The sequence below is a fragment of the Phytophthora infestans genome, genomic scaffold, assembly GCF_000142945.1.
Source record: "Phytophthora infestans T30-4 supercont1.11 genomic scaffold, whole genome shotgun sequence".
Taxonomy (NCBI): domain Eukaryota; phylum Oomycota; class Peronosporomycetes; order Peronosporales; family Peronosporaceae; genus Phytophthora; species Phytophthora infestans.
In genome coordinates this window covers 1,846,092-1,871,480 of record NW_003303748.1, presented here as the reverse complement: position 1 = coordinate 1,871,480, position 25,389 = coordinate 1,846,092, and the positions used below count along the sequence as shown (strand labels likewise).

The window sequence follows — 25,389 nt, the reverse complement described above, 5'->3', positions numbered from 1 at the left end:
AAAACTCTGGATACAAAATCCAGAGACCAATGGAATACACAATTACACTACCAATTTCAGCATGTCTGCTGTCAATAGCTGAGTCAATTCTATATTGTATTATTGTCGGACCGGTCTAGTATTAAATATTTTTATTGCAAGGCTCAATAATGTACTAAATTGCAATATTTTTATCAACCTGACATGCAGCCACATTATAATTCGTCGTTCACTGCACGAGGCCATTCACATTTGATCCCGTATTTACTACCGTCCTCCACCCGATACTTTCACTAAACAGCGTCCCTTGAAGATCACGACCAAAGTTTTAAATATCATTGCTGCGCTGTAAGGCTAGTAATAGGACTGATAACACTACTACCGCTATCTTCGCTACTGCCGAGGACGATTGAAAGCGAATGCTGGGGTCAGAATGTTGCCTCCATGATGTTCCAATAAAAATAATGTATTTTACACTAATTATTCTACCCCAGGTAAAACTATGGTGAAACCCTCATGATGAAAATGTAACACTCGTTTTGCTTAGGAGCTCTCTCTATGTAAGCTACATGTAGAGAGTTCGTTAGCAAAAAGAGCGTGATGTAAGAAAGCTCGTAAGTAAACTTGATTACATGAATAAAATGAGCTGTAACCAAGATTACGAGCCAAATCTCTTGATTTCCTCCTTCATCATACATGTAATTCATATTATTCATTAGAAAAATAATGTGATACAATAATGAGCGAGAGAGCTTCCCCGTTACATATTGCAGAGCACCCATCACATACGGACCCTCCTAGAAACTTTTTTAAGGACCCAAACGGCTAATAAGAGGCAGCTCCGATCCGTTAACAATGTTTTGGATCCTTATAATCATATTTAGAATATATAGACAACGTTCTGTAAATTAAATAGCAAAGTTAGCATAGTATTTTAACGACCGTACAAGCGACTAATCGATGTTTAGTACTATACAAATACTATGGTAGTTTGATACTGAATGGAAGATCGACACGGTTTTGTTTGATCATACGCTTTGAAAGCTTAATCTCTGTTGTTCGCAAACGATTTCGGAGCTACTGTATTTGTTTCGTACTTGTCGGTCAGCCCACCCCAGCACCAACGTCGTCTCTCATTCCGCAATCCCCCCTCCAGTACGAGAAAGTAACAGATGCGTCTCTCAAATATCATTCTGGTAGTGAATGCTTTGACTTTGGTTGCAGGCGACAATGCCCTGTGTGAAGCTGCAGCTGCTGATCAGGCCATGGTAATGCCGCTCACGTACACTAAATATGTGAGTGAGGATCTGAGCAACGCCGACGGGAAGCGGTACCTGCGGAGTTCCGATGACGAAGAGAGGTTGGGCGGCGCTAACACGTTTCACATTAAGAAGCTCGAAGATGCGTTGAATGACACCACTTACGCGAAAACGCTGTTCCGGAGATGGAAGCGAAGCGGAGTCGACGAGGACACGGTCACTACGAAGTTTAAGAGCATGCAGATATCTATGGATGAGAACGCCCTCGAGTTGATCCAGAGTTATCGCATCTGGCTCAACGCGCACGCTACCAAAACGAATCCGAAGCTATTTGACATAGCGAAGATTAAGAAGGCACTGGAGGACGGCACGTACGCGCACGTGTTGTACGGCAGATGGAAGCGTTATGGATTTGAATCGGACGACGTCTTCAAGAGGTTTCAGCGTATGGGGGTCAACAAGGACGATAACCTGTATCAGGTCTACAAGAATTACGTCACCTGGCTGAACGTCCACGACCCACTCAAGAAAACTACGCTTACTACGCCCGAAGCGTTCTTGTTCTAAATTCAAAGGGCCAAGTTGGATCGAGCATTTGCTGAAAGGCTGTTCTCCAAATGGAACAGTAGTGGGCTCGACGAGGGTCCTGTCTACAAGAAGTTATCGGGTATGGGCCTAGCGAAGGACAAAACCACCTACAAGCTCTACACGGACTACATTTTGTGGCTTGAAAAGCATTTTCCGTTACCACCTGAGGCTACCAATTAGTGCAAAAACGTCCGCCATACCGGTGGTCGCACTGCGTACTGTAATATTTACAATACAGTGGTCATTACAATACTCAAAAGCAAAATGTTATTTTACAACAAGTCGCACTGTGCGAGCTTAACGTTCGAGCGTGGTATGCACCTGTAAATACTTATTGGTATGCGTAAAAGTCTTCTACAGGGACGCGGTAGCGATACGATAGCGCTGAATACTACTTTGTTTCCTTTTTCTATGAAGTCCAATCATTTCTTATCGACCGTCGTGGAAATTTATGACTCCAATTTACGACGGCAGAATGATGCATTACTATTGATCGAAATTATGCTACTGTGGTAGTATAAATAAAAAATGAAGCGCACGAATAGATTTACAGGAAAGTATTAGTTCCGGTAGACTCTGAAATTAAACTCAAGAAATGAGTTGCGCGAATTTTTTCTGAGGAACAAGCCTTATTACTGATTTCACCAAACCCTCATTAAATTAATGCCGAGTTGGTAAGCAGCATTAATAAAATGTAAACTGCACGAATGGCGCGAGCTCTCCCAAATTCGATACGCACGCACGCGTCAAGTCTGATTTCGACGTTTAGGTAAAGATCCAATTGCACTGAGAATTCCAGACTGAAATTTGTTTTAGTCCCGCGTCGTAGCACACAATGTAAAGTTTTTCGCAGCGGCTCACGTCTGTATCGATCGCTTCCTTAGTAGCATCATCCATCGACGAGACACGCCGGAAGTCGAGTAGGCAGTAGTCGCTCAGTTGCAATACCGAATACAACCCATCACAAGCGAACCGCTGGATGTGCTCACCCAACTTGCGGCCTTCGAACAAAAGCTCAATTCCCCAAAAATTATTTTCCTCGCTAACCGTAAAATCGATGAATCCATCAGACCCATACAAGGCCCCAACATCTATCGATGTCACAAAAGTGCGTGGTGTGCAGCGATATGACGCTTTATAAAACTCCAGTTGCAGCGCCTTCTTCGGATCGATGCCATCTGACCAGCTTGGGCTAATATTGTCGTAGTTTATATTTTTTAAAACACGCCCGATCATCTCCTCAAGTTATTTGGGGCTGCCAAGTGTGCGCTCAATCCAACGAACGCGCATCTGGATGAAGAATCGCCACATGACTGGGGATGAGAAGTCGACTTTATCTGCAATTCGAACTAGAATCCGCTTGTGAATATACAGATCGAGACTGCCAGAGCTGGACTGGCTGTTGGTTCCGTTAACAAGGAGCTCTAAGCCGTCAAGTTCTTCCACTTTGAGCATTTTCAACCACACTACTGCGCGAGATGATTTTAGACAATAGAACATCTGGTCATCTCTTCTGTCTGTCATTGACCCGAGAACCAACATTCGAATCCACTCTTGAGCGGATGGAGGCGCACCTCCATTTCTCACACGAGATAAATACACTTTATTCAGCTCTTTGATAGCAGTCATACATAGGCCAACGTGTCCACCTGTTAGTAGAGCAAGGAAATCATAAAACCGCGTCGCAGAATCTTGAAGACTCTCGTAGCCAGCAAACCACTTCTTCACATACTCTGGAATTTCGTCGGAGCTAAAAAATAAATGCTTTATGCCTAGCACAAATTCAGAAGGAATATCGACTGGAGCCGCATCAAGCGCATACTGAACACCCGAGCGATAGGATGCCAACATCAGCACACGGAAACCCGAACTACTATCGCTGAGAACATGTTTGACTAGTTGCCAAAACTCTTGAGACTTTTCCATCGGAGACGACTCGGAATTATTGTAAAGTAACTGGGTATCATCCACCATCAGGTACACTATATATCCGTCTTTTCGAAGCGATTCCACGCGACTCCACTCGTACGAACACGTGCGCTCGAACTCCCCGTGAAAAGAGTTACCGTCAAATATCGAGAAAATCGAGAGCATTGCAACAATGACCTTCCTCCTTTCTTCTTTGCTTTTACTCACCAAGTCCCTACCCACCAGCATGCTCAGAGACGTTTTGCCAGTCATCGGCGGACTAGTGACCAACAGCACGTGATTATTGTCGAGTAAGCTGATAACTTTGTTTGTCAGCGCACTTCGAGATAAGTTTCGCTTGTCGCTCATATCTATGTTGTATCCAAGCGACCCACCTGTCGAGCCACCGTGGAAGCCACAACAGATTACATCTGACTCAGCTGGGTGTAACTCTTGTTGCGCTGGAGGCATTGGCACTTCCACTGATACGACAGGTTTTACAAAGACCACCACTAGCACGTGGACTTTTCCACCGCCCGGATGAATATTCTCTCCAAGGAACTTAGGGCTATTAATCGACAGCGAGGGATTCATCAACTCGAATGCTTGTGGGCGTCCACACTCATCGAGCGTGACAGCTGATGCGCCAGCATCATCCAGCCATTCATCACTCTGCCTCGCTAGGAAGAGCTCCAGCTCATTCGCTTCACATGTAATTGTCGCCGCTTTTTCCACCTTGATCGCCTTCTTCAGGTCCCAGCGACAAACGTGGGTCAATTACCACAGGAAATCGTCCTCGCTTCTCACCAACTATGACGCAAAATACTGTCGTCATCTTCTCTCAAGGAGCAACCTGGTTTGTGGCAATTACATTTAGTCACACGACTGGAGGAATTTGAAAGATGGAGAACTTTACATGTAGTCAGAATCTGACTAAGATCCAAGCTGCTTACTTTTATTTCGATGATATTAAACGTTTGATCCTACTACAAGTATTAATATTTTTTGTAGATGTTAAAAAAAATCAAAGACATCGTCAAAATCGTGAATATGAGCCAGGAGTCTCACAGGGAGTTCAGCAAGAAACGCAAAGGAATTATGAACACTTGTCATTACAATTGAGACGAAAAGACAATATCTCCCAGCGCGATCTTCACCCAATCGGCTTGGTTACGTGCAGTGTACGTAAGTAGTTTGCTTAGCAGCCGGTACCGCCTGCGATGATCAAGCACGAGGTGCTGTCGAAGATGGCCATGATGTTGGTCATGATGGACCAGATGATGGCGAAGACCAGGTAGAAGACCGTGACGCCACCAATGAGTTTGCTGTGTCCACCCTTACGGAGCAGCTCTTGCGTCTCCTCCTTCTGTTTGGGCAGCCAGAACAGAAAGACCCACGAGAAGGCCATGCACGAGTACATGATGATGATGGTGTACGTGATGTCCATGCGGACAGAGTGGTCGTCCTCCTTGACACGGTCGTTGGAGATATCGAACGGACCGTTCATCAGAAGCGTCAACGACGTGGCGAACGGCTGGGCCACGTTGCTCACGGTCGTGATCAAGCCGTACACCGCCGCCTCGTTGCCCACTTGAGCCAGTTCCACCACGACGTACGTCGAGATGATCCAGCCGACGCCGTACGGGAGTTGGACCACAATGGGCGGGCCGAGCCAGAACCACTGGTTACGGAACACGTCCCAGACGACCATCATCGCGACGGCACAGTCCACCACGATCACCGCAGCTCCCGTGGCGATGATCATCCAGCGCCAGTTCCAGTGCAACCCCCACTTGGACGTGATCATGATGCCGGCCATGAACAGGAGGTTGCTGAGGATGTCACTGACCGTACTGTTGATGGGCGTGACGTCCACCATGTACGAGGCGACCGGGGAGCTGGCTGTGTACGTGATCGTGGCGAAGATACCAGCAAAGAAGTTGTACGCGATCACCTGGTACACGGCGCGCGAGCACATCAAGTCCCAGAAGTCGTTGAGATACTGACGGATGTCGGCGGGTTCCGACTTGTCCTCATGGATGAAGTACCAAGTCATGGGCAACACGGGCAGTGACAGCACCGTCGCAATGATCATTAGCTGCGGAAAGCTCAACGAGAAGTCAAAGTCGCCGCCGTAGTCCTCACCGTTGAAGCAGAAACCAGTCAAGAGCTCACCGAAGATGACGAGAGCCGTACGCACGACGTAGATGGTGGGATTGGGGTCTTGCCTCGCTTGTCAATGGGCTCCTGCTGAGCTAGTTCACACGTGATACTGTCGGCACAAACGTCCGAGAGAACGTAGCCGCACGCCGCGAACAGCATGATGATGACGTACTTGGCGCCTTCCGATGGAGCGTCGTAGTTGATACGGGCCCTGATCTCGTCCGTGTAGTCGGCGACGGCGACGTCCCGGTCCGATGCGACGGTGTAGTACGGCTTGCCGATCGGCATTATGGCCATGGCAAGCAACGTTAGGATGCAGATCGTCCAACCAATGAGCATGTATGGACGCCGACGGTATCCGAAGATCGGGCGGCAATCCGACATAATACCGTAGAAGACCTTGAAACTCCAGGGCAGCACAACCAGTTGCTTGGCGGCTGCGACTTGGGACCCGGAACAGTTCAGGTATTGCTGCATGAAAGGGTAAATGGTCTCAGGCAACAGGCCGTACACCAGACCGACGACGGCGTACTGGAACAGTAGACCGATGCAGCCTTTGCTTAACAGATTCGGCATGCCGCCGGGGCGCAACGCGCCTCCTTCATACTCGCCAATCTTCTCACCTGCGCCCGGCTTGGTGTCGGGAGTCTTGATACCAGTGTATCCGCCCTCCTCAATGTCCTTGACCTTGGACGTGTTGCTGCCGATAGACAGACGCGCGTCCAGGTCGTTGATGCTGGGACCGTTCACGGGCATGTTTGCTCGTGGCGCCTGAGGGTCTTGAAGGGAAGCAGGCAAAACGAAGAGTGCCTGATCGACATCTGTCCGCGGTGCGGACGGGGATTAAATCGCTGCATGGACATGCTTGCCAGGTCGCACGAAGAACCAGCGGGCGAGCGGAATTATGATGGGCATCCGACCGCGCAGGCGGATTCTTGTGTCGGGCACCACTGCAACGTGATGAAAGGCAGCGAGAAACGAGGCAGGGGCGCAGCATGCGTGTCGAGAGGGCAGGCAAACGAGAGACTTTGGAGACCTTCGCCCCTTTTTCTGACGATTTCAAGCACGACGCACATCGGCACCGGCGCCCGGCGCACCCACCAATGACACAAACGCTAACGATTTGCAACGGTAACAGTGAGAGTCACTGACACAGCGAACAGAAGCAAAACGCTACAAGTTAATATTGAAATGTACACGCAGTTCTGCTTGCAACGGAGTTCTGCTAGACGAGAGCGCAATTGCGTTGCTACGTTCGGCTGTGCGTCTTAACAGCCCGTGCCGCCAGCGATGATCAGACACGACGTACTTTCGAAAATAGCCAAGACGTTTGTGACGATGGACCAAATGATAGCGAACGTCAAGTAACAAACCGTGGCTCCGCCAATGAGCTTGCTTTTTCCTACCTCGATTTCCTGGCCGACGCCTTCATCGAGTTTGAGCAGCATAGTATTTGTCGATGACCTTCGCGATTGTCGACTGGTACCTTCCAGGCGTGGACCTCAAAGCTGAGTAGGAGTCTAGCTCATCCCCAGTGCATGACGCGCGTTGCTCCGGTTGCTGCGGTTGGTCAGCTCACCACGACGGACTCATTCTTGCGCTGTTGACCCGCCCCAAATTAAGTCTCCGTTTAGACAAAGTCTTGCCCGATCGCTTGCAGCACGACAATGTTGAGCAAGCTTGACGCGTTGCTCTTACTCGCGCGGTGCTGTGCCGGGTCCAGTTCATTATTCATTCCGCCTTGTGCTTCTCAAGCAACTCCTTCACTCCCGGCCGTATCTCCTGCTCGCAAACTATGGCAACCACACACCACGCTGCCGGCGCGACGCCCAGCAAGCTAGGCATCCCGACACGACTGTCGTTCGTGAACGGCACGTCGCAAACGCCCAAGGTCCTAAACGACGGCTATGCCGGTGTAAAGACACCCGACCCAATCGACGTTGAGGGTGGAGCCTTGCGTGAAGGTGGCATGCCTGTACTCACCAGCAAGGACAATATCGGTCTTCTGGCACAGTACGCTGCCGTCGGTATAGTGTACGGCATGCTGCCGGCCACCATCTGCCCGTTCCTTCAACAATACCTCAATTGTACCGGTGCCCAGGTGACTACTGCGTCCACGTTGGTCGTTTTCCATCCGGAGCGGTCGATCTGATCGATTAAAGGACGTTATCAATCGATTCCTCGCTTAATTTTACTCCTAAATCAGCAGTAAATTAATTTTCAACTTCCAAGGGATATTTTTTTGTGAAATCGATAAATGAAATCTTATTTCGTACTTAAAAAGACTCCAACCTAGGATTTGTTAATAGCTGCGGATGCACGAGTCGTGCAGCACAACTGACTTCGACTCACGACTCTTTACAGTCAGCAGTGTACAATATGACTCTACAGGACTTCAACTTAAAGTTGTTGAAGCCCTCAACTTGAAGGCACAGCTGCATGTAGTACCTCTGCTTATCCGGTGGTAAATGGGCTTACCCCGGGTAAGTTACGGCACCCGTAGACGTGAAACCATCCTTGAGTCACCCAAGGATCCCATACCGATTTTAACCGTACATTCCCGAAAAATAGGTTGCAGCCTGTTTTAACATTCTTCGCATTTAGTTAGCCAAGTCAGTTAGGTGTAGTTTTTAAATATAATACGCAGGGGGCGAGCGCTACTTTTTGGTAGAGCTTCAACTTGCCTGTCCTATCAGGAGTCCTGATTCAGGACAGGTACATGTATGTTGAAGACATCAGTGATAATTGTAGAAGATCCTGGATGCAGACGAACGAGTTGAATACGACGCTCCAATGGAGCCTTCATGTCGACGCTGGCGATGATGATATATGCAGGGCTCTCATTATTGGGGAGCAGTAAAGCCACAGTACTTTGAAATCGTAAATAAAATAAAAAAATACGATTCTACTGTACTCGATATACGATTCTTCTGCAGTCGTTCATGCAGTAGTAGAAGGATCGTATTTCGATCCATTACGACCTCACAGAAGATTTTTTACACGTTGTTGGTAAGCTAAGTTATCATAGCTCGGATCATCTCACTGGGGACTTAGCACAGACCAAGTTGCTGACAGGCGGAATCCGCCCGAGACGAATGTATCAGTGATACAGCTCAGTATCACCAGGAAAATCAGATCATGTGGTGTAGTCTCTTTCATGATTCGCGAAACGAAACTCGGATTCCGAAAGTAGCGGCCAGAACCTCTCGTTAAACGCCAGCACGTCGGGCGTCACGACCAGCGGCTGACCGGCTCGTGAAAGCTACAGACGAGACCGAGATGATGCGGTTCCAGTGGAACTTTCACCTGTCGACGAAATTCAACACACACCAGCGACCTGATTTACCGGCACTGTACATGTATATGTAGCTGGCAGCACCAAAAGAAGTACTGTACATGTACTTGGTACTACCTAGAACTACTACCAAGTTGGTAGTAGTTCTAGCTAGAGTACTCGTACAGCGTCGTCCTGTTTGCTACAAACTTTGTATGAGAGATCGGTAGATGGGCTCGATCCATGATGACGCATCAGTTGGCCGTGAAAGTCTCTGATGGCTCAGCTGGTCTTTGTGGGCTCGATCTTCTCTTGGTGCTATCGATTTATAATGGAGTGAGGCGTGATCTACCATATCACCACAGTAACCTACCGACTGCGCTGAGCAACTCGCTATATGTACATGGCACTTGTATCGCTCTTTGACACGCGCACATGCTTGGTCAACAGTACCTTGAACCAATCAATGTACTTGTACATATGCAAGTTGCAGCATGGCGAGTGATGCGCCGCGGGCTGAACATTCACCATCTGCGAGTCATTCGTCCACGAGATTGCACAGCATTGTACAACTCCAGGGATGCGTCTCCAAGTCAGCCAAAGTCTGGGCCCGGACCATCACGACATCATTTCGTGGGAGTTGTCTTGCCTCTGATTAATTTGATTAAAATATGAAACAATTTTTAATTCGTGTTCAAGTACACGGTGCAGCCAGGTACAGTAAAGTTAAAATGCTACACTCAAGCCCAATCCTTTCCAAGCAAGATCTTCATCATACTGTATATGTATGCGCTCTTACAAAACGTTGGCCTGTTACAGCCGTTGAAATAGCAAAAGACCGAACAAAATAAAAAAAAAGTGTTGCTCTCTCCGGGCGACAAGTCGGTTGCTATAGGCAGCCTCATCCTCTCGTGCCACGAGAGGAAATCGGGCACCACGACTCGTGGTGCCCGATTTATAAAGCGCGGTACCTCAAACTTTAGTTGTCGGCACAACGTCTGCGGGTATAGCCCATCAGCCTACCCAAGTAGCCAAGTTCGTCGAGGCCTGAAACTCATTCCATTCTGCAATTTTCCCGCTTCAGCACCAGTCTCTCTAAAGCATGGCAACAACTCTCCACGGCCCCGGTGGTCCAGCTAAGGGCGATCTACCCGGTCGACTATCCTTTGTGAGCGGCACCTCGCAACCGAAGGAGCTTGAGGATGGCAACCACTACACGACGGTGAAGACTCCCGACCCGGCCAACATTGAAGGTGGAGCTCTTCGAGAGGGTGAAATCCCGGACCTCAAGGGCAAAGACAGCATCGGTCTCCTGGTCCAGTATGCTGTTGTCGGTCTCAACTATGGTGTGTTACCAGCCACAATCTACCCGTTCTTACAGAATTTTCTGAACGCGACGGGTACCCAAGTGACTACGGCACAGACGCTGGTAGTACTACCGTGGAGTTTCAAGTGCTTCTACGGTATCCTATCAGACTGCGTGCCGCTAGGGGGGTACCGCCGTCGTCCGTGGATGGTGGTCGGATGGGTCATTTGTCTGATCGCTTTGCTCATCATGGCCTGTATGCCCGAGGGAGACCCGTACTACACGGTGTCGTCCGACCGCGACATCAAACCGGCTGACTACACGGACGAGATCCGGGCACGTATCAACTACGACGCGAACTCGCAAGCTGGCAAGTATGTCATGCTCATGTTCCTCGCTGCAGTAGGCTACGTGCTGTCGGATGTATGCGCCGATAGTATCGTGGTGGACTTTGCGCAGCGTGAGCCCCTCGAGACCCGTGGCAAGACCCAGTCCGCCATTTACGTTGTTCGAACGGTTTTCGTCATCATCGGCCAGTTACTTACCGGTTTCTGCTTCAACGGTGAAGAGTTCGGCGGCGAGTTCGATTTTTCCATTACGTACCCGCAACTTATGATCATCCTCACGTGTCTGACGGCACCGGTCATCCCTATGACGTGGTTCTTCATTAAAGAAGAAAAGAAGCCTCGCATCAACTTCAACAACTACATGAAGGAGCTCTGGCAGCTCATCCAGAAGCGCGCAGTATATCAAGTTATCTTCTTTAACTTTTTCCAAGGCATGTTCTCTGCCATCTCGTACACTGCCAGTTCCCCCGTACAGTCGTACATGGTGGGCGTCACGCCGATTAACAGTACTATCAGCGAGATCCTAGGAAATCTGCTGTTTATGGCTGGTATCATGGTGACTTCGAAGTGGGGGCTCCACTGGAATTGGCGCTGGATGGTCGTGGCCACGGGTGTGTTTGTCATGGTCGTGGACGGCGTTACTACGTTCATCACGATCTGGGAAGTCTTCCGAAGTCAGTGGTTCTGGCTCGGATTGCCTGTGGCTGTGCAGCTGCCCTACGGTGTGGGCTGGATGATTTCTAACTTTGTTATCGTTGAGCTGTCGGGTATCGGTAATGAAGGCGTCGTGTATGGACTCATCACGATGGTTGCCAACCTGTCGTCGCCGTTTGCGACAGCCATGACACTTGTGATCGACCAGCCGTTCGACTTGACTACGGAGCGTATCCAAGAGGACGACAATTCTATCCGGACAGACATCACGTACGCTGTGATCATCATGTACGCGACGACAGCCTTCTCGTGGGTCTTCCTGGTTTTCTTGCCTCGTCAGAAGGAAGAGACGCAGAAATTGTTGCGTACGGGAGGCAGTAGCAAGCTCTTGGGGGCGCTTACGGTGGCCTACCTTACGTTCGCCTTCATCTGGTCGCTCATGACCAACATCATGGTCATGTTCGACAGCACTTCGTGTCTGATTATCGCTGGTGGCAGCGGTTGCTAAAAAAGCGTGTCGCGGTAGTATTATTCTTCTACGACAGTTTGTTTTTTACCCAATTAATACTTTGAAGTACTACGTAGTATTTGTATTAGTTTCAGTTGTTTTGAATCGTGCCTTACAAAACCTACATAAAAAGTCGCGCATAATTGTTTAATCACGATGAAATGTTTGGTGAGACCACTTTTTGGTCTATCAAACAATTCTAAAAGACTTTTTACTAGCAGCGTGATTAAACACGTGACGACACTTCACTAAGCCCGAAGGTCGCGTTCCAGCAACCGACCAATTTGTAATTTATTTGATTAATAAATTACCGATTAAACTGATGAAACCGTTTTATAAGGATTTGAAAGGCACTACATGTACTGTCGCTGCGTGCAGTTGTGTGTAGTGGTGTGAAGGTTCAGGCGCTGAACCTTTGTGAACCTCCCGTTACCTCTGCATCCGGAGGTACCCCTGAAAGGTATCTGAATCCCTTCAAACCTACTTCAACTACCTTCTACATCCTCAATGGTACATTGGCGTTAAACTATGCACATACTATATTCAAGTGTTTTGTTCGTGCTGTGTGTTATCTGAGAAGGCGATCATCATTTTCCGATACCTATGGAGGCACAGCAGCACTCGCGGCGCGAGTCGCGCGGCCATCACACGCCACGTCCTCTCCGTACGCCAGCGCCTCGGCGTGTGCTTTCTTACGATGACGAAGTGCCTACTGCAGTGCCAGCTTCCGTCCCGGCTCAACCATCGAGGTCGTTCTCTCGACAATCGCACCAGTCCCAGCAACAGCTCTCGCTGCAACCGCGGCCACAGCAGCTCTGGCAAGCGCAACCTCTCCATCTCTGGCAAGCACACCAGCCACAGGTGCAGGAGCGGCTCACCCAGCATCCACAGCAATTCTGGCAAGACCGACAGTCACAGACGCAGCACTGGCAGCATCAGACACAGGAACAATTCTGGCAATACCAGTCGCCACAGCAACCCCAGCACCCATGCATCCGCCCTCCTGTTCTCGAAAACGAAGGTGCCGTCATTGACGTCCAGGTACTGCAACAGCGTGCTGAAAGTGAATCGGGATTAGTGCTCTTTACTATGAAGCGTCAGAAGAGGAGAGATGTTTGGCATTTCGCTCGGCTCATTCGAAGCGAGGCGTGCAGACAAATTGAGCGTAATGATTTGAATAACGATCATGCCGAGCTCGCGTATTGTTTACTTTGCAGTGCAAAAGTTAAGTTTCGTGTTGGTCAGTCGAAGTTGCCGCAGCATATGGAAATCTACCATTCTGAAGAGCTAAAGGTGTACAACACCAAAGCGGAGCAGCGAAATCAGAGCACAGGCCAAGTTCCTCTTCAAAATGGAAAAAGGCAGTTGCGTACCATTTCAGCGGAGCAACAGAAACGCGTAAATCTTCTTCTTGCTGAGTGGATCGCACGGCACTTTCGGCCGATGAAGATTGTGGAAGATGCTGGATTTGTCGTATTTATTCGATACATTATCGAAGATATTTGTAGAATCAAAATAAGGCTTCCTGAGCGAACTAAGATCGCACAACAAATAGTGGCTTTGGCTGTGGAGTATCGAAAACGAGTACGACATGCCATTGTGAAGGGATGTTGGTATTTTTCAATAACCTGTGATATTTGGACTTCCAGAAACACGAAAAGCTACATTTCGTTGACTATACATTACGTGGACGATGAATTTTGCCCTCAGAATTGGACTCTGGAAGTTAAAGAGCTGGCCGGCATTCATGATGGACCAGCCATTGCAGACGCGATTGAACAAATTATGGAGGAATGGCAGTTGTCTAAGCTCTACTGTGTCCGCTTTTTGAGAGATGGAGGCACAAACATGGTTGCTGCTGGTGAACTATTACATGTCGAGCACATGTCATGCCTAGCACACTGCCTGCACCCAGTCATGAGGAAGAAGCTTCACTGACTGTGGATGACAGGAACCAAATCGAGGGGTTCCGCGAAGTTGCAATCGATGACATGGAGCAGTTCTTAAACGACACAATTGAGTTGGTTCACCGTAATGAGATGGATAGGGTACGTGAAATTGTTCAGCGCTTCCGGACGCTTGCTGTGTACTTTAGAAAGTCAGCAAAGGGGCTGTAACCGATTAAATGCTCTTCAAATTGAACATTTCAGCGTCAAAGATCACGAAGTTAAGAAGCCTATTGTCGACTGCGCCACAAGATGGAATAGTTGCTGGCAAATGCTCCAAAGAATGATAGAGTTGGAAGGAGCTCTAGTGAAGTTTTTCACGTACCTGAAAAATCCTGAAGGTATCCGAGAGTTCAAAGATGTGGCAAGAAAATTATATCGTCCAACTGCCGAGGAATGGCTCACTATAAAGTGCTTGCGAGCTCTGCTGGGGCCGTTTGCCGTTGCCTCAGAAACACTAGGTGGACAAACTTATCCTACGATGCCGCTGGTTCTCCCTGTGTTATCCGGTATTCGAAAGCATTTGGAGAAGACGGATCTCTTTGCCAGTCTTGCGGCAGAAGCCGGTGACGAAGCGTACGTGGCTCAGACGGTGTTAATGGTGAACGACTGCAGAAAGGGAATGCTAACATTGTACGTTAAAAGATTCGAGGACTTGGAGAAAAGCGAGCTTAGGTGGGTTGCGTACTTGGATCCGCGTGTAGGAAAGTGGATGTCTCACTTAAGTCCTATCGACAAGCCAAATGCAAGCAACGAACTTGTACAGGCAATGGTGCAGCTGGCAAACGAAACGCTACCACCTGAACGAACGGATCCCCGTCACCAAACACCCATCGAAGAAGCGGAGCAGCAGCAACGGAATGACATGATCCATCATCTCTTCGGGCCGAATATTTCTCGAATCGCAGCCACAGATTTAGAAACAGAGTGCAAAAGGGAGTTCACTCGCTATTTAGAGTGCATTGTTACCGTGAAAAATGACCTGAATCCCTTCACGTGGTGGAAGGCGAATGGAGATGACTACCCCAACTTGCGCAGACTAGCGAGGAAGTGGCTGGGGACCGTGGCGACAAGCGTTCCGTCAGAACGTGCTTTTTCGACAAGTGGAAACGTCATAACGGTGAAGAGAAGCTCGCTGAAGGCTACCATGGTCCGAGATCTTGTTTTCATTGCAGAAAATTGGAAGTGTATCGATCGCCTTAAGTGTGGAGGGTATAGTGAGTAAAAATCTTATGATATTTAATATAGGATATTAGCAAACAATCGCGTCACTGTCGTCTTCCCAGTACCAGGTTTCCCTACAACGCTGTAGTTGAACCCCATCAAGTTTTTATTCCGTTGCGTGGCCGATAATTGCTGTAAGGCCATTGCATTCTTAAATAAATTTACAGCAGCTTGCTTCACTTTCTTCAGGCCCACCAACTTCAGTAGATTTTCCATAGATTCCGAGCGACAGCCATATTGACTCTTCAAAGACTCCATTTATCCTCCACAGACGCTGGCCCAGAGATAATCGAACCGGATCCAGTTGATACACTAGCCGTTGACTGGATATGCTGCGCTTCGTCTTCATTCAGCCATAAAGTAGCAGCTCCTGGGTAAAGTTTAGCGAAAATATCCAGCAATTTGTGCTGAATATCCGACGTTTTAGCTCGACTTGATCGAAAAGCCAATCGGGCAATAGCCACTATGACTAGCGGATGCGCGTATCCACTTTCCTCTTCACAAACTCGAGTCACGTATATCTCCAGTTTCAGACGTACTTCAGCGGTATCTTGCTTCCGAACAGATAAAAGCTCCAGTGCGAGGAACAAATCTCCATCTCGTCGCCATGAGTGACGCGGGAGCCACAAGGTCGAATAAGTCTCCATTCGGTGAAACTTCAGTCACCATAGCCACGTAGTCGTCTTACTCCAGCACCACAGCTCTCTGCAAGCCGGACAGCAACCTCCACATCAGTCGTGGCGGCGTCGAATCTGGACATCGCGCTAGACTCGAGTGCGTCGAGCAAGAAGTACTGGGCCACGGAGACCAACAAAAACGGCGACAACGCCAAGGTGCACCTGATCCACTTCACCTCGAGCGCCGCATCCAGCGTGAACATCATTCTATTTACGGCACGGACACGAAAGAGTGCGCTCCTCATCTGGCGTACAGGTTAGCTCCGAAAAGGTACGTATACGGAACTGATCAGATTCTAGATCAGATATTTATCTCACTGGAGATCTGACATGGGATCTGAAAATGATTGGTAAGTTCACGCACTTCTTCAGCCTCGAGGCTGCTCGTGCGTTGGTCAGTGGAGAAGATGAATCGAGAGGCAAACGAGGGCGCGTCGGTGGATGCCGAGGTGGAGCCTGCTGAGCCGGCTGAGGGCGCGCCGGAGGATGGCGGAGTGGAGCCAGCTGAGCCGGTCGAGGACGTCGTTAGCACTGAGTTGCTGTTCGAGCAAGCTCGACAGCAACTCGCAAATGATGTGGGGTCTGTGCCACGACGTGGTGAGCGGACGACATGCTTCTACAAGGGCTATAAGTACTGCAAGGCATGGTCGTCCTCAAGAAAAATTGTGTACAGATGCTCTAAGTTTCGCCAAGGTTGCAGAGGAAAGCTGGAGTTTACTATTGCATCGATGGCGTATGCTGCTGTAAAGCTGCACACATGCCGCATCGAAGCCATTGCCAACGTCGTCATCAACGTTGAGGACCAGATGAAAGCTCAAGCCGACCTTCTTGCGATTGAGCACGTCGCTTGGCCTGTGCGCCAAGTGTGGGAAGAATTGCGACGCCAGTTCTACTCAGCTGACAATCCCAACGTTGTTCGTGGGTTGTCAGAGCAACAAGTTGTCCGACGAGTACACCGAGCAAGAAGCGCGCATTACTCTAGCAATGTTCACGGCTCTATTGAAATTCCTCCGCTTTCATTGGCACTAGACGAGGAGCTTTCCTTTTTCCAGTTTCACTACGTCACCATTAACCGCAACGATTTGAACAAGCCTTCCCGCTTGCTTGGGTGGGCGCATCCATCTCTGGTCGCGCTACTACGCTATCATGGTACCACGTTGTTTGTGGATGGCACTTTTCGGTGTGTCCCGCCGGGTTACGCACAGTGCGTTGTGTTCATGGTCCACGACCGAGCCTCTGGAGTGTTCGTGCCGGTGCTCTACATTCTGAGCACCTCGCGTACTGGCGACGCCTACTGGGATATGATTCATTTTATCGTACAATCAACGGACCAGCAACTCGAACCGGCCGAAATTGTTTGTGACTTCGAAGCGCCACTGTTGGACGCACTACAAACACAGTTTCCGAACGCAATTGTGTTGGGGTGCTTGTTTCATCTGAAACAAGCACTCCGACGGGCTATGAAGCGCTATGCTATTCCGGAGGAAGAGTGTCTGATTGCAATGACACGTGGTGTCCTAGACACCCTGACGGTGATTGATCCTGCTCACATCGAGCGAGGTATTAAGTGGGTAAAGCGTGAGATCAAGTTGCGCTGTGCTCAAGCTGGCGTGACCTACTCTACTGAAAAATGGGCCGATTTTTGGGGGTATTTCAACCGCACTTGGCTGGAGCAGTATACCATCGATGTCTGGAACGTATTCGGCATGAACAACGAGTTGGTCGCACGAACGAATAATCCCCTGGAGAGGTTTAACAGGGAGCTTAATACACGTTTCCCAACCCCGCATCCTTCAATGGCGACATTTGTGACGGTGATCAAGGCTATATCAGCTGAGTACGTACGCCGCGTTGCTGATGTTCCTCGTGGGCGAGCCCGCCGTGTTCCTCGCGAGGTCATTCAGCTACCACAGGTTGTGGACATTCCCTCTGACGTTGACAGCGACGTGGATCCTCCACTGGAGGAACTGGAGGCAGTTGCTACACCCGCAGCGGACGGTAGTACACTCACTAGTGCTACGTTGTAGATATGTCCGTGTAGCAACCAGAAGACCTCGGTAAATGCTTCATCTTCTCCCCTTTAAAAGTGTTTTTCTTTGGTTTCAGTCTGTTCATAATTCAGGTCTCAAATCCTGATCTCTAATCCGATCAGTTCCGCATACGTACCATTTGGGAATCTACCGGCGTACATTGGTAATGGTGGTATGCAGGTCCTGTGCACGTCGGGCGGCGACCTGACGGAGCACGATGTACGCGAAGGAGTTGGACGCGTCGAGCGGCAAGCCATCAGCGACGTGGTGACAGTGGACAAGTCGGTGGTGTCCAACCTCGTGTCGCTGTTGGAGACGTCAGCGAATGCTGGAATGCTCGTACATGTCTTCATGCTAAACCTGTTGAGAGTTTTATTGAAAATAGACGGCATAGAATTTTTAAGTATAAACTACCGCGGAGGTTCACGGAGGTTCCGAGGTGCTTCAGCTGAACTTTACCGCCCGCGAAGTTCAACTGAACGTTCACACTACTAGTTGTGTGCGTCGAGGCGAAGACTTAAGCACATTACTGTACTTGGCACCAGGCCAGACATTTTACGCTATTTCACAGTCTCTACGGAGATTACAAAACGTTGTACGGTAGTAGCTCCGGAGATGCGTCTCGTGGGCGAAACTCAGTCACGGCATCGTGCTTCACTATTGTCAGGCTGGTAAGTTTCAAGTTGTAGCGTGGTGATTAATAATGCTGTTCTCTAAATGTATTAACAAGATGATGCGTGGTACAGTAGATAGACGCCAGCAAGAAGGCCTCGATTTCCTGGCCGACGCCTTCATCGAGTTTGAGCAGCAAAGTATTTGTCGATGAGCCTTCGCGATTGTCGACTGGTACCTTTCAGGCGTGGACCTCAAAGCTGAGTAGGAGTCCAGCTCATCCCCAGTGCATGACGCGCGTTGCTCCGGTTGCTGCGGTTCGTCAGCTCACCACGACGGACTCGTTCTTGCGCTGTTGGCCCGCTCCAAATTAAGTCTCCGTTTAGACAAAGTCTTGCCCGATTGCTTGCAGCACGACAATGTTGAGCAAGCTTGACGCGTTGCTCTTACTCGCGCGGTGCTGTGCCGGGTCCAGTTCATTATTCATTCCGCCTTGTGCTTCTCAAGCAACTCCTTCACTCCCGGCCGTATCTCCTGCTCGCAAACTATGGCAACCACACACCACGCTGCCGGCGCGACGCCCAGCAAGCTGGGCATCCCTACACGACTGTCGTACGTGAGCGGCACGTCGCAAACGCCCAAGGACCTGAACGACGGCTATGCCGGTGTAAAGACACCCGACCCAATCGACGTTGAGGGTGGAGCCTTGCGTGAAGGTGGCATGCCTGTGCTCACCAGCAAGGACAATATCGGTCTTCTGGCACAGTACGCTGCCGTCGGTATGGTGTACGGCATGCTGCCGGCTACTATCTACCCGTTCCTCCAACAATACCTCAATTGTACCGGTGCCCAGGTGACTACTGCGTCCACGTTGGTCGTTTTCCCATGGAGCTTTAAATGCTTCTACGGTATCCTGTCGGATTGCTTCCCGATTTTCGGCTACCGTCGCCGTCCATACATGCTCCTCGGTTGGGGCATCTGTCTGGTCAACAATAAAACATGTTTTAGAATACAATCCTCCTTACTAAAAATAATAGCTTCAAAATAACTCCTAATAATTCAGCCTGAACTTCAAGTGAAAAAAATATTAATTACTTTGAGGTAATACTTTAATTGCTACAGTAGGGTTGCATTGTTGCAAACAATTGCTACTCCAAAACCTTGAATTATTAATACCTCTAAGTTGTACGTAGGATGCTGTAGTGCTGCAAGTTACAGCACACGAATTGATTCTAAACTAAAACACGGGCTTCCATGACTCGAGGTGACCTCCAGTCATGAAAACCCGCGTTTTAACTTTTTTCCAGACCTCCGAGGTCTGGCTGCCAGCCAGACCTTGCAGGGCCATCACCGAGCGGCTGGGTACCTACACCATACGCTTCATTCCTGGATTTCTGCTCTCGAGTCCACCCGAGTCCTCCGTAAAAGCAGGATGTCAACTACGCATCACCCGGATCCAAACAAAACCGACATGGCCGCCAGGCTATCGTTCGTGAGCAACTCGCAGCCCAAGGACATCGAGGATGGCAACCACTACACGACGGTCAAGACTCCCGACCCAATGGCGATTGAAGGCGGAGCGCTACGTGAAGGTGGCGCTCCCGACCTCAAGAGCAAGGACAGTCTCGGTCTTCTCGTCCAGTACGCCGCCATCGGTCTCAACTATGGCGTGTTGCCGGCCACGATCTACCCGTTCCTGCAAAACTACCTGAACGCGTCCGGTACTCAAGTGACGACGGCGCAGACACTGGTGGTGCTACCGTGGACCTTCAAGTGCTTCTACGGTATCCTGTCGGACTGTGTACCACTGTGGGGATACCGTCGCCGTCCGTGGATGGTAATTGGATGGCTTATCTGCTTGCTCGCGCTGGTCATCATGGCCTGTATGCCCGAGGGAGACCCGTACTACACGGTGTCGTCCGACCGCGACATCAAACCGGCTGAATACACGGACGAGATCCGGGCACGCATCAACTTCGACGCGTCTTCGCAAGCTGGCAAGTACGTCATGCTCATGTTCCTCGCTGCTGTAGGCTACGTGCTGTCGGACGTGTGCGCCGACAGTATCGTGGTGGACTTCGCGCAGCGTGAGCCGATCGAGACCCGTGGCAAGACCCAGTCCGCCATATACGCCGTGCGTACCGTGTTCGTCATCATCGGCCAGTTGCTCACCGGTTTCTGCTTCAACGGCGACCAATACGGCGGCGACTTCGATTTTTCCATCACTTTCCCGCAGCTCATGATCATCCTCGCCGTGCTGACGGTACCGGTCATTCCGATGACCTGGTTCTTCATCAAGGAGGAGAAGAAGCCGCGCATGAACCTCAAGAACTACATGGTTGAGCTTTGGGAGCTCGTTCAGAAGCGTGTCATGTATCAAGTCATCTTCTTCACCTTCTTCCAGGGAATGTTCTCGACCATCTCGTACACGGCCAGCTCCCCCGTACAGTCGTACATGGTGGGTGTTACGCCGATTAACAGTACTATCAGTGAGATCATTGGTAACGTATGCTTCTTTACGGGTATCATGGTCACGTCCAAGTGGGGTCTCCACTGGAGTTGGCGCTGGATGATCCTCTTCACGGGCGCCTTTGTGATGATCGTCGACGGTATCACGACCTTCATCACGATCTGGAACGTGTTCCGAAGCCAGTGGTTCTGGCTCGGATTGCCTATGGCGGTGCAACTCCCGTACGGTGTTGGCTTCATGATTTCTTCCTTCGTCATCGTCGAGTTGTCGGGTATCGGCAACGAGGGCGTCGTGTACGGTCTCATCACGATGGTTTCCAACCTCGCGACGCCGTTTGCGACAGCCATGACGCTGGTGATCGACCAGCCGTTTGACTTGACTACGGAGCGTATCCAGGAGGACGACAAGTCCATCCGCACGGACATCACGTATGCCGTGATCATCATGTATGGCATGACGGCCTTCTCGTGGGTCTTCCTGGTTTTCCTGCCTCGTCAGAAGGAAGAGACGCAGGAACTGCTACGTACGGGTGGCAGTAGCAAGATTTTCGGCGTGCTCACGGTGGCCTACCTCACGTTCGCGTTTGTGTGGTCGCTCATGACCAACATCATGGCCATGTTCGAAAGCACGTCGTGTCTGATGATCGCTGGAGGTAGCGGCTGTTAAATGTGCTTCTCTGCTAGTTTGATTCACTACATCTGCGTAGTACTTGTTTGACATCTTTGCGTATTGGAGTCGTACGAATGAAGGCGGCGGAATAGTGCACAGCTTTGTTTCATAGTATTCATGTCTTTGAATCTTTTCAGTTTAGACAAGAATAAGAGTTTGGATTTTATTAATACTTCTAAAAATTCTACTACTACTACTACCCACCTCCTCAACGTACTATTCTATAAAGTATTAAACCGCAACTACTAAAAAACAGCAACTGTTGTACAAGAATTAGGCAATGGATTCTTTTAATACTTCAAACTTTAATTGCACCCTCGTCATAGTACTACTAGTATTACTTATTGTATTACACAGCTACTATAGTATATGACCTGTCCTTGCAGCAACCGCTTTTACTACGTCGAGTCTATAGGCGTGGAGCACAGTAGTACTTTGTCGAATAATACAGTTTGGTAGTACCTCCAAAAACATGTACGTGAACATTTTTAATACTATACTGACCGTCCCCAACGATATTCTGGATAAAAATCGCACAAATGACGAATCGATTACCAAAGAATGTCCAATTCTTAGTAGTACTAAGTACATGTTTCCATTGGATTACATGTACTTTTACTTGACAACTGTTGCTCCAAAACAAGCAGGAGCTAAGTGAACACGTAGGTACAGGTACTACCCAGTAATATTATTGCTGATTTGATTAGAAAAAATTGAAGCTACTATTGTACTGGCAAGATGAAACCCAACACCTTTTTTTTGTTTTGCCCATAAATACAAAAGTAATTATCGGATTAATGCCGGCAGACCCGCAATGGGAACAGGGTAGCACAGAGATCACAGACAAACACACATTGTTTGACTTTCTTGTCTTTTATTAAAATGGTGGACGCTCAAACGTCTGCGGAAAATTGATGCTGATCATGCATGCACCGAGCATTTCTTGCGATATTTAACAAACAAAGAAGCCTAAAGTGACAAGCTTTACGCCAGAATGCAGCTTGAAATGCAACAGATCTGCAGAAGCTGGTTTTAGCTACAGGAGCAGCGTAGGGATTGCTGCATGCAGTGTTAAACGCATCGCCGACAGCCCCACTTCCTAGGATCAAATGTGCATAGAAATGAGTAAAAAGAGCATTGTTGATTGTAATACTAAAGTTTGTAAGGACCAAAACATCTGATGCCATATGTCAAGAACATAGCCTCGATTTTTTTGGGCGGAACGAAAGACACGCACTTTTCGATTAAGTGTAGCATGTGCATTTGAGCAGATATTCAAGGATGATTATGACTACTTAAGAGAAGTAATCGCTATCTTTCCAACAAAAAAAAGCTCATATAAATTGGATAATTGGGTGAGAAGTTGTGAAGGGGCAATGTTTGGTGTTGGGTTTCATCTTGCCAGTACAGTACTATTTTGTACTTTTGTAGAACTTCGTAGTACTAGCAGCGACATAAGCGACATGCAGTACTACTATTAAAACTTTAAAACAGTTTTCACTGTAGTGACTACTTGGAAGAAGTGTTTTACTGCATGCAAAATGTGTTAATACGAGATGATGCCAAGGCCACTCGTATCTTTAAGCATGAGTTTACACGGATTAAACGACACTTGTATTTTAGCTTCTCTCTTAGACACGTAGTATGCTTTTTTAGCATTCCTTGCCACCAGCAATAATCAAACACGAGGTGGACTCGTACATAGCCATGATGTTCGTCATGAGGTACCAGATGAACGCGAACATAACGTAGAACACTGTGAGGCCTCCAAGAATCTTGCTACTTCCGCCCGTACGAAGCAGCTCCTGCGTCTCTTTCTTCTGGGGAGGCAGAAACACAAGGAAGGACCATGAAAAAATCGTCATGCCATACATGATCAGCACCGCGTACGTGAGGTCCGTTCGGATCGAGTTATCGTCAGCTTGGATACGAGCTGTCGTTAAGTTAAGAGGCTGGTTAATTACGAGCGTCAAGGCCTGTGCGAATGGAGACGCCAAGTTGCCAACCATAGTGATAATAGCCCCCTTATTACCGACGCCGGACAGCTCGACGATTACAAAGAAACCAATCATCCAGCCGACACCGTATGGAAGTTGCACTGCCATGGGGATACCAAGCCAGAACCACTGACTTCGGAGCACGCTCCAAATAGTAAGAAAAGTAGTAATACCGTCCGCAATGGTGACGAAAATGCCCGTAAAGAGAATCATCTTGCGCCAGTTCCAGTGCAGCCCCCACTTGGACGTCGCCATGATACCACCCATGAATAAAACATTACTGATGATCTCACTGATCGTATTGTTGATCGGAGTGACACCAACCATGTACGACTGGACGGGGGAACTGGCAGTGTACGTAATACTGGAGAAGACGTTCTGGAAGAACTGGTAGAAAATGACCTGGTAGACGGCGCGCTTCTGAATGAGTTCCCACAGCTCGCTCATGTGTTTCCTGAACGGCACACGCGTCTGCTTCTCCTCCTTAATGAACAGCCACGTGATAGGGATGATCGGCGCCGTGATACACGCGACGATCGACATTAATTCGGGGAAGTTCAACGAGAAGTCGAACTGGCCGCCGTCCATTGAAGCAGAAGCCCACCAAGAGTTGTCCAATGATGACGAAGACAGTGCGGATTGTGTAGATAGCCGACTGGATCTTACCGCGTTTCTCGACCGGCTCACGCTGCGCGTATTCCACCACGATACTGTCGGCGCAGACGTCAGCTAGAACGTATCCGATAGCAGCGAAGAACATGAGCATGACATATTTGCCAGCCTGATTACCGGCATCGAAGTTAATGCGAGCCTCGATTTCTGGTGTGTAATCGGCGGGATCAATCTTGCGGTCGGACGGGACCGTGTAGTACGGCTGACCGGCCGGAGACGCGGCCATGACGATCAGCATCGTAAGACACATGGCCCAACCAATAAGCATCCAGACTTTGCGTCGGTATCCCCAAAGCGGCACACAGTCGGATAGAATACCGTAGAACACCTTTAAACTCCATGGTAGAATGACTAGCGTCGCAGCTGTGGTAACTTGAGAACCGGTAGCATTCAGGTATTGCTGGAGGAATGGGTAGACCGTGGCAGGCAGCAGACCGTAGTTGATACCCACCACAGCGTATTGGAAGAGCAAACCGATACTGTCGCTGCTGGTAAGAACGGAAGTCCCACCTTCACGTAGAGCGCCACCCTCGAGGGACGACGGATCCGGGGTCTTGACCTGAGCGTAGCTGGGAGTTCTATCAGGGTCCTTGGCTTGCGACGGAGTGCCGCTTACAAACGATACCGGTATCCGAATGGGGGGTCCTGCTGGCGACGCCATGGGCCTGTACTTTTGGAAGCTGTTGGTGAGAACGAATGCGAATTTCGGAATGAAACTTGCTGACGGTCTCAGAGATTAATCAACGTACAAGTGGAAACCACTGAAAGACAGACTGGTGATCTGCACTTTGAGTCGAGAAGCCTTTTTCGTGAAGATAAAGCGCGAGGCGGTACGTCCCACACCATCAAAACAGCACCAAGCCGGTGGGGAGATCTGTTGATTTGCCTGTTCGGCTATGCATTTCACACCATCTATACGCGAAATCGGTGACGTCTCGAAATCGCACGGGCATTCGCTGTATCGCCGTGGTTCATCGCACATGTGCGGGGAAACCTGCAGACTCCGGCGGCGAAAGCAAGTCCGCCACACCAGAAGCGAATACGGCTTAAGGTGAAGCCGTGCGAAAGGAAAGAAGGTGAGAACTCTCATTCTGGGTTCGAGAGGT

General features: G+C 49.2%; 5 protein-coding genes and 1 pseudogene across 5 annotated transcripts; 3 read left to right on the top strand and 3 right to left on the bottom strand.

Annotated features, from left to right (window-relative positions):
- Window positions 1–1,151: 1,151 nt before the first annotated feature.
- PITG_07566 (secreted RxLR effector peptide protein, putative) lies at window positions 1,152–1,805 on the top strand (the record flags this gene model as incomplete). The annotated part of the gene is made up of 1 exon (XM_002904505.1): window positions 1,152–1,805. The coding sequence occupies one exon, from the start codon at window positions 1,152–1,154 to the stop codon at window positions 1,803–1,805; it is 654 nt and encodes a 217-aa protein (XP_002904551.1).
- Window positions 1,806–4,259: 2,454 nt separating this feature from the next.
- PITG_22827 lies at window positions 4,260–4,563 on the bottom strand (annotated as a pseudogene; the record flags this gene model as incomplete).
- A 369-nt stretch (window positions 4,564–4,932) lies between these two features.
- Window positions 4,933–6,707, bottom strand: PITG_07565 (folate-Biopterin Transporter (FBT) family; the record flags this gene model as incomplete). Its single annotated transcript, XM_002904504.1, has 2 exons — window positions 4,933–5,832; window positions 5,910–6,707. The coding sequence occupies 2 exons, from the start codon at window positions 6,651–6,653 to the stop codon at window positions 4,933–4,935; spliced, it is 1,644 nt and encodes a 547-aa protein (XP_002904550.1).
- Window positions 6,708–10,273: 3,566 nt separating this feature from the next.
- PITG_07564 (Folate-Biopterin Transporter (FBT) Family) lies at window positions 10,274–11,986 on the top strand (the record flags this gene model as incomplete). The annotated part of the gene is made up of 1 exon (XM_002904503.1): window positions 10,274–11,986. The coding sequence occupies one exon, from the start codon at window positions 10,274–10,276 to the stop codon at window positions 11,984–11,986; it is 1,713 nt and encodes a 570-aa protein (XP_002904549.1).
- Window positions 11,987–19,907: 7,921 nt separating this feature from the next.
- Window positions 19,908–21,728, top strand: PITG_07562 (folate-Biopterin Transporter (FBT) family; the record flags this gene model as incomplete). The annotated part of the gene is made up of 1 exon (XM_002904502.1): window positions 19,908–21,728. The coding sequence occupies one exon, from the start codon at window positions 19,908–19,910 to the stop codon at window positions 21,609–21,611; it is 1,704 nt and encodes a 567-aa protein (XP_002904548.1).
- Window positions 21,729–23,266: 1,538 nt separating this feature from the next.
- Window positions 23,267–24,944, bottom strand: PITG_07561 (uncharacterized protein; the record flags this gene model as incomplete). Its single annotated transcript, XM_002904501.1, has 2 exons — window positions 23,267–24,049; window positions 24,105–24,944. The coding sequence occupies 2 exons, from the start codon at window positions 24,942–24,944 to the stop codon at window positions 23,267–23,269; spliced, it is 1,623 nt and encodes a 540-aa protein (XP_002904547.1).
- Window positions 24,945–25,389: the final 445 nt, after the last annotated feature.